This window comes from Ursus arctos, unplaced genomic scaffold, assembly GCF_023065955.2.
Source record: "Ursus arctos isolate Adak ecotype North America unplaced genomic scaffold, UrsArc2.0 scaffold_3, whole genome shotgun sequence".
NCBI classification, from domain to species: Eukaryota; Metazoa; Chordata; class Mammalia; order Carnivora; family Ursidae; genus Ursus; species Ursus arctos.
This window is the reverse complement of record NW_026622985.1, coordinates 34,178,825-34,195,088: the sequence shown is the minus strand read 5'-3', so window position 1 is coordinate 34,195,088 and position 16,264 is coordinate 34,178,825. Positions and strand designations below refer to the sequence as shown.

The 16,264-nt window shown below is 36.5% G+C and overlaps 1 protein-coding gene across 2 annotated transcripts in view; it reads right to left on the bottom strand.

The window, feature by feature from the left end:
* VPS50 (VPS50 subunit of EARP/GARPII complex) overlaps window positions 1-14,969 on the bottom strand; it is a 122,656-nt gene extending 107,687 nt beyond the window's left edge. Inside the window, exons 1-2 of one of the 2 annotated variants that reach the window (XM_026505740.4) lie at window positions 14,804-14,969; window positions 8,426-8,494 (exon numbers count right to left, since the gene is read on the bottom strand). In XM_026505740.4, the coding sequence (XP_026361525.1) occupies window positions 8,426-8,494; window positions 14,804-14,836 (102 nt within the window). In that variant the 5' untranslated portion in view covers window positions 14,837-14,969. The remainder of the gene's footprint in view (window positions 1-8,425; window positions 8,495-14,803) is intronic. The other variant, XM_044386519.3, reaches the window with a different exon arrangement.
* Window positions 14,970-16,264: the final 1,295 nt, after the last annotated feature.

The window sequence follows — 16,264 nt, the reverse complement described above, 5'->3', positions numbered from 1 at the left end:
AGCTGCTGAAGTAATAGGAGAGGTCAGATGCATAAGTAATGCCCCTGCAAGGCAGAACCTAAGGGAGAACAAATAAAACCTAGGGCATCAAAGGGCAGTGAGTTCACATTTGATGGAAGAAGTGCCACTTAGAGAAGAGAGAACAGGTGAAATTTCAAATTTGAGAAATTTGGGGAAATAAGGTAACAAATACAAAGCAAAGCAAGAGTAAAAACTGTAGTGGGAAAGCACGCAACAGGTTAAACGGGAGAGGGTGGCTTCACAGGGTGGAAAAATGTCAGGGGGAGCACCTACATGGACACCAAGAGGCAATAAAATGCAACAATAGAGATTTTTTTTAATCCAATATATTTTTATATATCCTGAACCATATTTTTCCTTTACTAAAAATATGTTAACACACATCACCGTGCCAGATGCTATATCAAAAAAGTAAGCATAAATATTCAATATTTTCTTAACATAATGACCCAAGCAGGATTATTTTAGGCAAGTGGTAGAAAACAAAGAAGTTAGTCAATATTTTAGAGGCTGTCTTTTCAGCAGTCACAATACACTGTAGGATTATATCTAATTCTACCTAGCCTATATTTTTCCATTTTGATCAGCTCTGAGATAAAGCTGTATGAACATACATATAAAATGCACATCATAAATGTAACTTTATGAAAAATGAAGAAAAACAATCGTAACAGAAATTTAAGTGAACATCTTTGTTTTAGCCAAGTCATTTTTCCTCTCAACATAAACAATAAAAGGTTTTATGAGAACTGGGGATTCAAGTCTATAAAACAATTGAAGCCCTCAAGTGTAAGGCGTTTTAAAACATTTCCAGTTTATTTATGGTTTCTAAGGAACTAGTCTATAACTTTACAAAGCAATTTCCCACTTAAGAGTTCATCTCTTAAGGGAATGTATTCAAGGTTAGGACAAAAAAAAAAAAAAAAAGACTATAAATTTTGCACTTAACCACTACTTTTAAATTATACAAAATACCACACAAATTAAAAATGCCAACTCAAGTTCCAATCTTTCAGTTCTATTCACTTTCATAAGTGTAAAAAGTGAGTTATGACAACTTCACAGTTCTCCTTATCATTATTAAACTCAATTTTCTCTTTAATTTTGAAAAGCAATTTAACGTAATTTTTAAACTCACAGAACAGAACAGCTTGGAAACTTATAATCTTCGGTAGCAGGTTTTTTTTTTTTTTTTCAAACAAAAAAGATGAATGCAAAATCTTCATTTCATAGGTCAAGTTTTTAAAGCCCCACAAAAAATGTATAGAATTAAAAAAATGAAATGCAAAACAACTTCCATTTCTGTATGTAGTTTAACAGACTACAGTTCACATTACAACCCTGAATGGCAGAATGCATTATGTTGAGAGGGAGTGAGGAAGAAAAAAAAAGAAATTTTATTCTTGTAAAGCATGTATTGGGGTTTACCAAGAGAAATCTTATCAAAGGTTTTTTTCTTACTGTTTGCATTTCTTTGTCAATCAACACAAAAAAGCTACTCTGCTATAATAAATTCTAAAAATTATAGTCTTATCAAAGTTAATATCACATTAGAGCTTTAAATGAGCAAAAAATGTTTAGCTACCAAAATCTATACAGAAGAAAGAATAAAAACATGAAGTTTTCAATACTCAATCAGTATTATAAAAATCATAAATCACTGAACAAAAATTGGTTTTGTTTTCAAATGAAACAGGATTCAAGATCAGATAACCTAAAACCATACATACACCATGTAAATTTGTAATGAATTGCCAGATGTCTGATTACGTGGGGGAAATGGTACATTTTCTTAAAATCCCACTAGAACAACAATAATGATCCATCAAAGCACCCGGCTCATCATCCATTTGTGTTTGTGTGTTTTAAATAAAACACAGCCTTTAAAGCCTACCTGTTGTTGTTGTTGTTTTTCAGGCTTTCAGTGCCATCTAGTGGAATATTGGTGAGGTTACAATTTGAAGGGAGGTTTCCATAAAATGATTTATAGATTTTTCTAGAAGGTTATTAAAGTGGCATTATTTTAATCCAGATTTATAACACATTTAAGTGACTGAAATAACGTATTGAATCACTTTTTATACAAAAAAGCATCCAAATAAATAAATATTTGTTTTTAAAGAAAAAGATCATGAATAAGAACAGATTTTATTCATAGAAATATACCTATTAACATATACCAAAAACACAAAATTAGAAAGCAAATCCTTCATATGTGATACTCTGCCAAATTATTTACTTCTCTTACTCAACAGTTATATTTTTAACAAGTATTTTTCTAAATTTATTTCTATGAAAAGGAAAACATTAAAGATAGTAACTTTAGAGATACCAAATATTTTTTTTTAATCTATCTTTAAAAATTTCTCAACTTCTGTGAAAAACACCAAGCTGTCTGCCACATGCCTGTCCATTTGGACGCTAATACTAAAAAAAGGCACGTCACAAATTGAAGTAAGGAGAGAGAAGTTCAGTGTATAGTCTGGATTCTGTTTTTCTGTTAGTTTTAACATCTCATCAGACCCACTCTCCAAAAGAATACTATGTATTCTGAGAAAAGACATCACAACACCTTCAACCTCAGTGTCTAGAAACCAGTCTTTCCAATACCTTCACTTCCACATCCAATAAAATCCTCAGTCCTAACTTCTGCTTTTTAAAAATCTCTCAAATTTAACCTAAACTTCACGTTCTTATCTTCTTTTTAATCACGCAATTCCGTTTCATAAGCTGAATCTTTACGTCAACACCTGAACCTACTACCTCTCCGACTCTTACCCCAGCATACTTTCCTCTTATCTTGTTAAAAGTTCTGAAAACCAAGCTCTGTACTTACTGTGTTTTTAGGATTCTTTTCATGAATGCTAAGAAGTCAAGTCAAATCCACTTATCTTACATCACAGAAGTATTTTACAAGCAAGAAAACATTCTGGGCAAACTCCCAGAATGTTATATAAGAGAAGGTACTCGATAAATATTTGTGGAATGCATTAAGTATGCAAACAAAAATACTTTCTTATATTTAGACAAATATATTTTCAAGTTTTGACTGAAACAGATTTCTTTTGTTCCCTGGGCCTGTATTTTTCTTTAATGAAAAAAATCAAAGGCATGGCTAAACCAATCATGTAATAGTAAACCTAGCTGAATCCTATTTGTATTTATGAGTTTGTAAAATCAGGGTCTTAAAAACAAACAAAAAACCTTAATCTTTAAAGAATACTACCAGAAGGCAGTTCAGAAAAAATAAATATTAGTATTCTTTTTATCAGCACTTTTTATGATATATAACCATTACAGAAGAACTATGGAAAGTGTTTACTTAAAGTCAAGACAGATTTATAAGGTTCTGAATACTGATATTTTTAATTATGATTCAACACATACTCTCGAATACAGTCCTAATAAATTCTGTAACTACTAACCCTGTGGCTACTGTGATTATTATATATTAAAATAAATTTTGGTCTCAAGTCTTCATAAGTCTTATAACCAATTAAATTAAGTAAAAACTATTCACATCATTCAAAAAGTATAAATTTCTTTAAATGGGTAACAAATTTAGTCAGTAAATACTATAAAGATTAATTTCTTATATCCTTACCTCAGCATGGAAATCCCATTAATTTGAAGTATAACAGAATCCATTTTCCAGTAATGAAATTTTAGGTCATCACTAAGTACTTTTTCCCACAAAACCTGTCCATAAAACTTCAAATTTTTTTTCTGCAGCAGTTCCTATAGTTCCCCTTTCTCCATTCTTGTCATCACGTCCTCCACTTGCAAAATGTTATTTTCAGCTCCACACGGGAATCACCTGAAGATCACTAAACTTTACTGCTGACACCTGGCTCCACCCCACACACTGTGACTTAATTAGAATGGGGTAGGGCCTGGTTATTAGTGATTCTAATATGCAGCAAAGCTCGTACACCACTGACATTGACTCTGAACAATTTAAGTTAAGATTTTTGAGCTCTCTCTCAAAGTTTCCTCTTCTACAGAAAGTTCTGAAAAGATACCTAATATTTTTTCTATTTGCTCTACCAAAATTCCAAATTTCCAGTATATGGATCATTATTTGACTCACGTATCTTAAAATGGGATACAGTGTCATCCTGTCCATAAAATGCAGAAATTGTACCAGATGATTTCTAAGGTTTCTTCCCACTCAGAATTTATATAGTTCTCAAAAAAAAAAAAATCAATCAATAGTCCTTTCTGGATTCTCAAGCACACCTAACGTCCTTCAGTTTTCCTTTACCATCCTCCTCTTTCTAATGAGTTACACCATATGAAATTTGTTTGTATTAGATTATTTTTAACCTGAAGAAACAGCCATTTCCAATGATTCATCCTAATATTTCTCTTCTATTTATCCTTTATACCAGAATTTTTTTAAAAAGATTTGAGAGAGAGAGAGAGATTTGAGAAAGAGAGGACACAAGCAGGGGGAGGAGAAGAGGGAGACAGAAAGAGAGAGTATCTCCAGCCAACTTTCCACTGGGTGTGGAGCCCAACTCGAGACTCGATCCCATGACCCTGAGTTCATGACCTGAGCTGAAATAAGAGTGAGACGCTTAACCAACTGAGCCACCCAGGTGCCCCTATACCAGAACCTTTAACATAACACAACCCAAGCTAAAGTATTTCTTTCTTGATAACCCCACCGAAATCTCAATTCCTATTACAACTTAGACATTATGACAAGAAAGGGAAGAAGAAACGGGTCCATATCTAAAGAACAAGGATGCCTTTTTTTTAATGCTCTACATACATATACTTGAGTCAGAGCTATTAGATGAAGTTAACGTTTAAAAGTTTTGCTATACAAGTATTTACATTGACTACTTAAATAGCATAAATTGGGTTTATTTTTTACTTCCTGCATTAGAATATCAGGGAAACCCAAACTAAGACAGTGAGGCATTTTTTTTAATTATTGAGAGGTACGACTGACATGTAAAATTATTAGTTTCAGGTGTACAACATGATTCAATATTTGTAAACAATGCAACATGATAATCACAATAAGTCTAGTTAACATCCATCACCAGACATATAGAATTTCTTTTCTTAGATGAGAACTTTAAGATCTATTCTCTTAGCAACTTTAAAATATGCAATATGGTATTATTACTATGGTCACCATGCTGTATATTACATCCCAATGACTTATTTCTTTTGTAACTTGAAGTTTATACCTTTTGACCCCTTCATTCATTTTGCCCCCTCCCCACTGCCTCCGGTAGCCACCAATCTGTTCTCTGTATCTATGAGCTGGTTTCTGTTTTGTTTTTAGATTCCACATGTAAGTGAGATCCTATGGTATTTGATCATATGGTCTTTCTCTGACTTATTTCACTCAGCAAAATGCCCTCAAGGTCTATCCTATGTGTGCAAGCATGCGAGCGTTCACAGACACACACCCTTTCTTTATTCATCCATCTATCTATGAACACTTTAGGTTATGTCATCCATGTCTTTGCTATTGTAAATAACGGTGCAATGAACATGGGGGTGAATATATCTTTTCAACTTACTGTTTTCATTTTCTTTGTAAGTGGAATTGCTGGATCATACAGTAATGATATTTATAATTTTTTCTGTTAAACTCTATATATTATTATTTTTAATTTTTTGAGGCACCTCCATACTGCTTTGCATAGTGGCTGTACCAATTTATATTCCCATGATAGCACACAAGGGCTCTTTTTTCTCCACATCCTCACCAACTTGTTGTTACTTCTTGTCTTTTTGATAACAAACAATATAACAGGTATAAATTGAGTTAAAAAAATATCTACCTAAGCCAAACTTTTGGGTAGCTTGCTTTTCAAACCTAGTACTATACTGTAAGCATTTTTTTCTGCAATACATTTTACTACGTTTAAAACCCAAACTTCAGAATAATTTATAGAATTTAACACCATTTTTGAAAAAGAAAAAATGGAGGAGAGAGGAACCTACACTGACTACTTCATGTGAAAGAGCTCTGGCTTCAGAGTTTAACTCATCACCTTATTTAATACTTTATGGTATTTGTCATACTTTGCAAACACCTTGTTTACTGCCTGTCTTCCCTCCACTTGAGCTAAGCTCCCTAGCAATAGACGAGTTTTGTCTTTTTAACTGCTATATTCAGTCCCTAGAGAATGTCCAGCACAAAACAGGTGCTCAATAAATTTTTGAATATGCATAGGGAAAAGACCAAAAGGCAATGTTAACCTTGACTATATTGGTGATTTTGTGATTTTTTTTTTAGGTATCTTTTTCTGTTTACTGTGTTTTCTATTCACAGTATATATTATTTTTTTTATTACAGGAAAAAGTTATTTTAAAATAATCATTTCAAGGCACCTGGGTGGCTCAGTCAGTTAAGCATTTGACTCTTGATTTTGGCTTAGGTCATGATCTCAGGGTTGTGAGATTGAGCCCCTCCACCCCCACCCTTCAGCTCTGTGCTCAGCGGGGAGTCTGCTGGAGATTCTCTCTCCCTCTCCCTCTCCCCCTGCTCGTGCACACTCTCTCCTTCTAATAGATAAATCTTTAAAAAATAAAAATAAAATAATAATCATTTCAAATTAAAGTTTTAGACTTTGTTGAAATACTTTCAATGGTTTGAAAAACTCAATATAAAGGTCATTTTTTGAGGCCACAGAAGTTCAGGTTATCAAGAACATCAATTTTAAGGCAACTGTATAAAAACAAATCATGTAAAAATATATATCACCATCACTCATCATCAGGGAAATGTAAATCAAAACTACAACTCACCCTATAGCACTTGGGATGTTTCAAGAGAATGCAGACAGAACAAGCATAAGGAGCTTATAAGCTTTCTTAGCGTGAGGCTACATTTAAGCTGATTGCATTGATACTAATTTTACTATTAACCGTTTTATAATTTAACAACTTAGCTTCTTAGACTAATACCCCAAGCTTAATCATCACCTGAAGTATTTACATTTGCTGACCTTGCGATCCCAGACTGGCCTCTCTACCCAGAGCCAGTCATCTCAAATCACACACCGCAGGCCACAGATGGGGCTGGGGTGGGGGGTCAGTGAGATGATGGGGTAATGAAATCATCATAAATTCACCACCTACCCCTGCTGGAAAAACATCAAGGTTCATCATTCAAAGACAACAAAAGTTCGCACAAGGTTTAAAAATAACAGAAAGTTCTTATGCAATACTTTCATGTATTTTTTAAAGAGGCTCACTCATCAATTTTACACTGGTTCTGAAACATCCAATGCAATCTAATTCAAGGCATGTTCATAATGCACGATCTGTTTTCTTGAGTCAAAGAAATAAGAAGAATTATTTGTCAATTAGGATTTACTGTTATCACTTAGTTCCCAGTTTCATCAGATGCAACAATCTTTTATAACATCATACAAAACTGTTCAAAATGCCTCTTTAAGTTTTTTCTCTGAGTCATTTCATGCAAACGGCCTGGTTAGAATTTTATCACATTTGGAGAATATGTTTGGGTCTGACCCAAATTAAAGCTAAGTTATAAATACAAGATTCATGTTAGGGGGTAAGGCTCCTCAGAGGGGTGGGAGATCACTTTCCTGAGCATCGGACACTGAGGTGTCACGACGGCCTTATGATTGCTGACGAAGAGAAACAAGCCCTATGTACTAAGATGCCAAACAGAAAGAACAAATAGTACTTTCAAATATGATCCTCAAAATTGAAAATCAAAAGAGCAGACATTCAGAAGAAGACACTGATCTGTGATGGAGCTACTATTCAGAGAGGCAGCTCCAAGTGGCAACACCCCACGGTGAGAAACAGCACGGATTTATTGATTTATTTTTTATAATGGTTAATAATTCTCCTGAGGGAAAGCCAGCTAGCTTTCGAATAACACCTATTAAAACTGTAAACTGAGATGTTCACATGAATCAGGGGATTAAAATCTAAGATATCTACAATTTAGTATAAATTATGCTTTAGCTACTTACTCAAAATTCTGCTCCATAAAAAAACATAATTAACAATGATTTTTGACTCACAGTGTTATTATTTCATTTTATTTCTCCAAATTACAGCAGAAAAAACAAGTTCACATACATACATATATGTGTGCGTGTGTATGTGTGTGTCCGTATATAAAACTGCTTTCAGGCTAAGAAGCTGATATAATAATAAACTCAAAATTTATCAATTTTACATTTTCTGCTCCACTATAATAAACCATACTGCATCCCAATGAGTAATGAAAGCAAAAACAAGCCCTAAGCCTACTATACTATAAAAATTTACCTAGCTTTATCATAACTACCATCTGCCTGTGGGAAGGAAAAGCTTCTGTGAATCAATTATTATCCAAAGGCAATATTATTTCTTAAGGAAGTGAAAAGTCACGCTCACACATGTAGATCAATACCTTTCCAGGGACCCGGAGACTCTCAATGGCACCAAGATCACCAAGGCTTTCCGGAGGGCTCTTCAGACCCTTAAAAAAATAATAATAAAATAAAAAGAATTTTAATTATACTGCAGGACTGTAAAATGATAGAACATACTTACTAAAATAGAAATCACCATTTTAAAAATAGAAAATTTCCTGCTTTAAAATATATAGAATATATGTTCTAAAAACAAATGTCACTTAATACATATAGTACTATTATTAAATCAAGTAAAGATGTACATTTGGAAGTTTAAAATAAAAGTATTATATGGCAGCTTCACAACTAATGGTTGACGTCTAACTTAGCCATGGTTTAAAAACAACCAAAAGAAAAGAAAATTTGGTGACAAAAAGCATTCTGTAAGAGCACTTATATATTAATCATTACCAAATTCACCTGGTAAGAAGGACCAAGTATTATGATTCTCTGATATAATACCCCAACCAGCTGAGCTAACCAAAGACTTTTAAATAATGCGAATTGTTTAATTAATACATAAATACCCTTGATTCTACCCGATTATTTCTCACCAATGTACCCAATTTATACTGCACAACTGGGACTTAAATCTCATATCTTGCTGCTTTCTACTGTTCTTTAGCTCCTTGGTACCCGGTAATTTCTATATTCACATCAACTGAGGGATTCTGAAAGTCTCATTTGAACCAAGGAAAGTTATCAAGGGAGAAAGAAGTTAGTAATCTCACTTTGCTTTGATAGGACTCTTTTTAAATATAGGCTATTCAAAGCAGATATGTAAAGTCCCTGTAATATTAGTCTGTAAACAAAATTAGCTGGAACATAAATTTGAAGAGCGTTTTTGTCCTTTAGATGCCCTATATTGGCCCTTTGATGTCCTCAGTAACTAAAACATATGGCATACTTAGGTTGACTATTTGAGACTTACAGCACGACTTATTTTTAAATTATAGAGCTTTGTATTTTATCTTCTCTATTATAAGATACAACCAGTCATGACTACAATTTTTTTTTAAGATATGCCTCACCCCCAATTATTCCATTACTCCCAGAACACCCCACCCAGGCTTCTCTCACTTTCTCTCATATTCTCTATCCCTCTTCCTCTCCCTCTCACACACACACATACACACATATACACATACACGAGTGCAAAACTTCATAATTTGATTAAAAATCATGACCACCCCAAAAAACATTTTTAAAACATAACTGCATGCCTTTTTTTTTTTTAAGACAAAGTTTGAGAGAGAGAAAGAGAGAAGGAGGGAGCACAGGCACATGCAGAGGGGGAGGGACGAGGAGAGAGAGAGAGAGAAAGAGTCCCAAGCAGATTGCACACTGAGTGCAAAGCACAACACAGGGCTCAATCTCATGACCCCGAGATCATGACCTGAGCTGAAACCAAGAGTCAGACGCTTAATCTACTGCACCACCCAGGTGCCCCTGCCATGCCTTTCAAACAAACATTTTTAAAACTATAGATGTGTTTAACCAATCTAACAGAAATTCTTGGAGGAATATTACCACAGGTAATTTTCTTTCTCCCTAGAGCTACTCTGTAAAGAAACCAATGCCTAAAATGTAAAGAAGTGATGTATATCAATATATAGAAAAAGGCCTTACCTCCAAATTAGTCGCCCCATGCAATCATAACTTGCTACTCATATATGGCAACTTTCTACCAAATGTACAAAATAAAAGTAGTAAAAACTGGAAACCCTATTACATGTCAGCAAGTAGGGGAGCTCAGTGATTCAAGGAATGGGCTCTGTGGTCTTGAACAACTTATCTAACCTGCCTGTTTTTATGTTCTAATGAATATGACAATAATGCAGAGGTCAATAATAAGAAGTAAAGGAGATAACGTATGCGAGAGGCCAAAAACAGTGCCCAGGACATGGCAAGCATTCTTTAAGTGCTAACTATTATTCTGAATATTACTGTGATCACAGAGAAATACTTTTATCAAAACAGAAATAAAGAATTATATAAATGTCTCAGAGCACATCTGACACGTGTATTTCAGGATTATAGATCTTGAACCCTTTGATTAGCAATTTTACAAATTTCTACTGACAAAAATGAAGTCATGATTTTTTTTTTTAAGACTTTATTTATTTATTTGACAGAGATAGAGACAGCCAGCGAGAGAGGGAACACAAGCAGGGGGAATGGGAGAGGAAGAAGGAGGCTCCCAGCGGAGCATGGAGCCCGATGTGGGGCTAGATCCCATGACCTTGGGATCACGCCCTGAGCCGAAGGCAGACACTTAACCACTGAGTCACCCAGGCGCCCCTGAAGTCATGATCTTTATCCTCACTTCTCTAAAGCAGGAAGTCATGGTTATGACTGTGGTACTCTGCTTTTACGAAATTGACACTTTCACTGTAATCATTAACCATTATTGATTTTCTCTGGTATTTGGTATTTGTTTTGATAAATTTCTCCAGTTTAAATTTATACAAAATTCAGCATAAATATTACCTGTCTCTGCACTTCATTTCTTTCCTCGAAGCAGATTAACACTTCAGACTACTTCTGTTATGTCTACATGAATCTTCTATTTCCATTCATGAGACAGCAACTTACGTCCCAAAGATCAAAATGAGCATGTGAGGTGATTTCTGCCTCCTCTTTTCAGCAAAATTCAACATACTGGTTATACTCAGTCCTCAGTTTCTCTTGAACCCACCCTAATCAGGCTTTCCTTCCCCATCACTTCATGAAAAGTGCTGCTGTCAGGTACCTGATGACCGCCATGCTGCTCAGTCCAAAGGCTCATTCTCATCTTCTGCCACCCATCTGCAGCATTTAGCACAGCTCATCACTCCCTTCTCTCTTAAATTCTTTACTTGGCTTCTGGGACCTACTCTACTTGGTAGTTCTCTTTATCCACCATGTATCCAACAAATATTTATTGAGCATCTGATACGGGACAGGTGATCCTTGAGACGCTGCAGTCCTCCCTCACTGGCTGGTCCTTCTCAATCTGCCTCGCTAGAGCCACCTCTTCCCCTAATCTTGCAACAGTAAAATCTCAAAAGTTCCAAGTGTGGACGGGACTTCTGTTTCATTCCATTGGTGATCTTAGACAGTTTATATACCTTATATGTGTTTGTAAGTCCCAAATTTGTACCTCTATCCGGTGCTTCTCCTCAGAAATCGAGACTCTTAGCCAACTGCCTATTTTATCTTGCCACTTAAATATCTAAAGAAGCTTTCAAATGAGCAAGTCTAAAAACTTCCTGCCTTCCCTGAATCTGTTCCTTCCTCAGCCTTACCCACTTCATTAAATGGCAATTCCAATTGCTGTGGCCCAACCATCTGGAATCAACCTTGATGCTTCTTCTTCTCTCACAGCCCAAATCTGATCTGCCAAGAAATCCTGTCAACTCTATATTTACAATATATCCACAATCCAACGTCTTATCAGCCCTTCCACCACTACCACTCTGGTTAAGGCCCACACATTCTCTCATTCGGATTACTGCAATAGCATTCTTATTGTTCTTCCTGGTTTTGCTCTTTTCCCCTCTTCAAACTATTCTTTTAAAAGAGGCCAGAAAGAACTTTCTGAAGTCCATAAATGTAAAATGAGATCAATCCTCTGCTTGCTATTTCAATCAAAATAGAAGCATGGCTTTGCTATTAGTGAGAAGAAAAGTAGTAGGAAATGAGGTCAAAATGAGGTCCTGGCTCATTTTGAGGTGTGAATGAGGTGTGATCTGGCTTCCTGCTCTCAGCTCTCTGACCTCATCCAGACCTCATCTCCTACTGTTTTCTCCTCACTTACTTTACTCCACCCACAGTGGCGTCTGGCTGTTCCTCAGCTATGCTCCTGCCTCAAGGCCTCTGCATTTGCTCTTCCTTCCACCTGGAATGCTCCTTCCCAAATACCCACATAGTTCGCTTTCTCACTTTCTTCAGGTTTTTACTCGAACGTCACCTTCTCAGTGAGGCCTTCCATGGCCACAATATCTAAAATTGTAAATGATTCGAATCTGCCAACCACTCCCAGGCCTCCCTATCCCCTGTTCCTCCTAAGCATTAATCCCTATGTCTGCCTGAGCACTTGTCTGTTTTGTTCACTGCCGCACCCCCAAAGTTAGAATAGTGCCTGGCACACAGTGCTCTGTAAACATTTGTTGAATGAACTGAAAGAACAGAGGCCAGCATCATAGAGAAAGCTGAACAGATCTCATCTAAATAAAGAGTGCTAACAAAGCCCACCCTCCCACTCTTTCCCAAACCAAGATCCTTGCAGAGCTGAAATGCCAAAAACCCTAAGTTTCATAGACCTTTCATATCTCTCTATCTTAATGTATTATCAGCAGATTCTTTAGCCTCACAAAAAAGAAACATCTTTGTAATACTTTGTAATACATTATTTGTAATACTACTATATTTAACCCAATAATAAACAGTACTAAATAAAAATCTCCAATGTAACTCCAGGCAGCACCCCACTTTCATACCTCAAAAATTCATGAAATGTGTATTAGTAATGATTAAACATGTGGAAGTCAAGCCATAAACAAACATAATTAGGATGACTTCTAAAATCTGTGTAGGGGCATCTGGGTAGTTCAGTCAGTTAAGCATCCAACTCTTGGTTTCGGCTCAGGTCATGATCTTGGGATCACGAGATCGAGCCCTGCGTTGGGCTCGGCACTCAGCACGGAGTCTGCTTGAGATTCTCTCCCTCTTCCTCTCCCTCCGCCCTGCCCCTCCCCACTCGAGCCCTCGCTCTCTCTAAAATAAATAAATAAAACCTTTTTAAAAAATCTGTGTAAAACTCCTAATTTTACCTCACTTTTTACACAGTATAGTTCCAGCTTTTTGTATGTGTTTTTCAGTTTTTTTCTATACCAACCAAGCACTGATTTGACCTGCTCAAGTCCAATAAGCAACTGATTGAGGCTGAAGAGTCACCATTTTCACAATTTCACTACATTTAGGAGACCTCTGTGATCAAGCACTTCCTTGATAAGACCCAGGAGATGTGTTAACTCCTTTATCTCTTTATCTTCATCATATCATATGAACATAACCACCAGGCTGACCCCATGAGATACACGTTACTATTCCTATTTTAAAGATGTGAAAACAAATGCTCTAAAAAGTTTGCTGACTCCTTCAAGGTCACATAACTAAGGCAGGATGGAGCAGGACCCAAACATCCTCAAGTAACAAGTGGTACGAACCATAACACCAGTACTCAACAAATGTGAGGGATCACCACTTACTTAAATCTTTTATTATTCATAGAACTTTTAAATTTTATTTTCATGACATTAACAATATAATTTAAAAGGAATAAAATAATCACATAGGACTCGTATTCTTCACAAGATATCTACCATTTGTAACCTATTCAGATTATCTCTCAAATAAGAGTTTAATTTGGAATTTGTAATCTCCTAATCAACAACAACAAAACTCACAAATGAACCTTTCACTAAATGATTATCCTCCAAATTCTCCAAAGTTCTCAAAATTCTCTGATTTAAAACTCTAAATTATACTTCTCTCATATAAAGATAATAAAGAATGGCTAGTTGTGGTGAAATATTAAATTTGAATAAGTAAGGGTATCTAAAACCAAGTCATAACCAATAAGTGTGTAAAAGGAAATTCTGCCACTTCTTCCTTGAAGGAAGCTGCGACATCATTAGGAAGTCCCTAACATTTCTGAGATGGAATTTAAAAAAAAAACAGCTTAAGTTTTTACTCATGAATTATCATTGCAGCAAAAAATAAAAGGCCTATTTTGCCATAACAAAGATTTTTTTAAAGTATCATTTCACATGCATTAACTTATTGGTGACTCTCACAATAGAACTGTAAGCTAAGATTAACCAAAATAATTATTATTTTCATTTTCACATCTGGAAATTTAAGCTACAAGGTTTGTGAACTTGCCCAAAGTCATGAAGCTACCAATTCTGTCAACTCATCCGTTTTTTTCACTTTTTCCAGTCATCTCTATTGCACAGACCTCACCTCCCTGCCCAGGCCACCTGCTCACAGACGACACACAGCCTAGATAAAGGGAGGCCTACAGGGTAGCTGGGGCTGTCACTGGAACGATGGCAAAAAGGAGGGGAGACAAAGATAGCCCTCATTGAAACTCGCTTATTGACCTTATGTAAAGGAATGTTTCTGGAACGCCGCTACCCGCTTGAGCAGGGCTCAGATCACAGTGACTCAGGTGAGTTTTCCAGGGTGTGCCCCGGCTTCCCAGTGCCCCCGATACCTGCCACCAGCCATACCTTAGGTCTCCGCCCGCCCCAGCCCAGAGACGGAACATCTATGCTCCTCCACCAGCAGAGACGAAGGAGGCCTTTGCTTCAGCCTCCGCGACATACCTGTCGGGTCATAAGAGATTTGATTTTTTGCATGTCGAAATCGTGAGAGCGGTATCCTGCGGCAAAGCACTAACAAATCACGCCGAACCACCAGACAGCTGGCCCGGACACAGAGAAGCCATAGTGAGTAGTCACGTGGAGCTGCTGACCCTGGTCATCCTTTCCTGCGCTGAGCATGCTGGGAACTGTAGTCTTCCGGTCGCCGCAGACAAGGACAGCTCAGGTACTACATTTCCCAGGAAGCAAAACAGCGGACGCTTCAGTTAAGCCGGTAAATCTTATTGCTCTGAGTGACCACGGCGACCGCCCGACTTTACGGAGGTACTTGCTCTTGGTCAGCCCGCTTCGGTAAGGCGAAAAGCTAACTCATAGGTGACCAGGCATTGAGCGACAGGAACATGCACTGAGAAGACAGTATATAAACCGGACTGACGTGATTTCCCCCTCAGAGTGTAGAGGAGGAAACCCGACCTGGTCCAGAGGGGCGGGGTAGGAGGACGTGAGACTGACTGACATGACAGGAACTCACAGAAAGGCACTCTCCCAGAAGTGACCAGAGAACCTGGGACTCTCCAGCTGGCTCTGGGCTTTGGCTTGAGGAGAGGTGTGGTCCAAGAGACAGCGGTCTAGGGTTAGGGCTGTTATTCCTCAGTCTTGACATCCACGGCAAGAAACTGTAAAACCCAAGGATTTAACCCGCACCTGATCTAAGTAAGGCAAGTCAAGATAGAAGATGTAACAATAATAAGTATATATGACACTGTAAAGTTCTCATTTCAACTTTTAGCAGTTTAATTAAATTGACGAAAGTACTAGGAAAGGTGTTAGGGGTTTGATTTAAGAAAGAACTTTCCAGGGGCTCCTGGCTGGCTCAGTCAAATGCGTCTCTTGATCTGAGGTTTGTGAGTTTGAGTTCCATGTTGGGTGTAAAGATTATTTAAAAAATAAAATCTCTTAAAAGAAAAAGAGAGAAAAGAAAAAAAGAACTTTCCAATTATGAGAATACTAGGGGAAAACAAAAAGCAATCCAGAGTTAACACAGGTAGCATTTATTGAGAACTTACTACATGTCAAGAACTCTGCTAATTGCTGTACATATATTATCTCATTTATCCACATAAGCATCCTATGGGGTTGTACAATTATCCCCAATTTATTTTTTCTTTTATCCCCATTTTAAAGATGAGGAAACTAAGGTATGGAGAAATTAAGTAATGTGTCTAAGATTACTACAACATGCAAACAGAAACGGAAGGAGTGATTATCCGAATGTTGTTTTAAGTAAGGGTTTCATGTATGGTGTTGAAGAGTGAGTCGTGAAGTATGGCACCAATAGTTTTTTTAAATTTACATTTAATTGATGTTTATTAGAAAACCCGTGACTTCAAAAATATTTCTTAGGACAACTGAAAAAGTGTTAAAGTGTGCCAAACTAATGAAAAATATTAGGTAAACCATAGT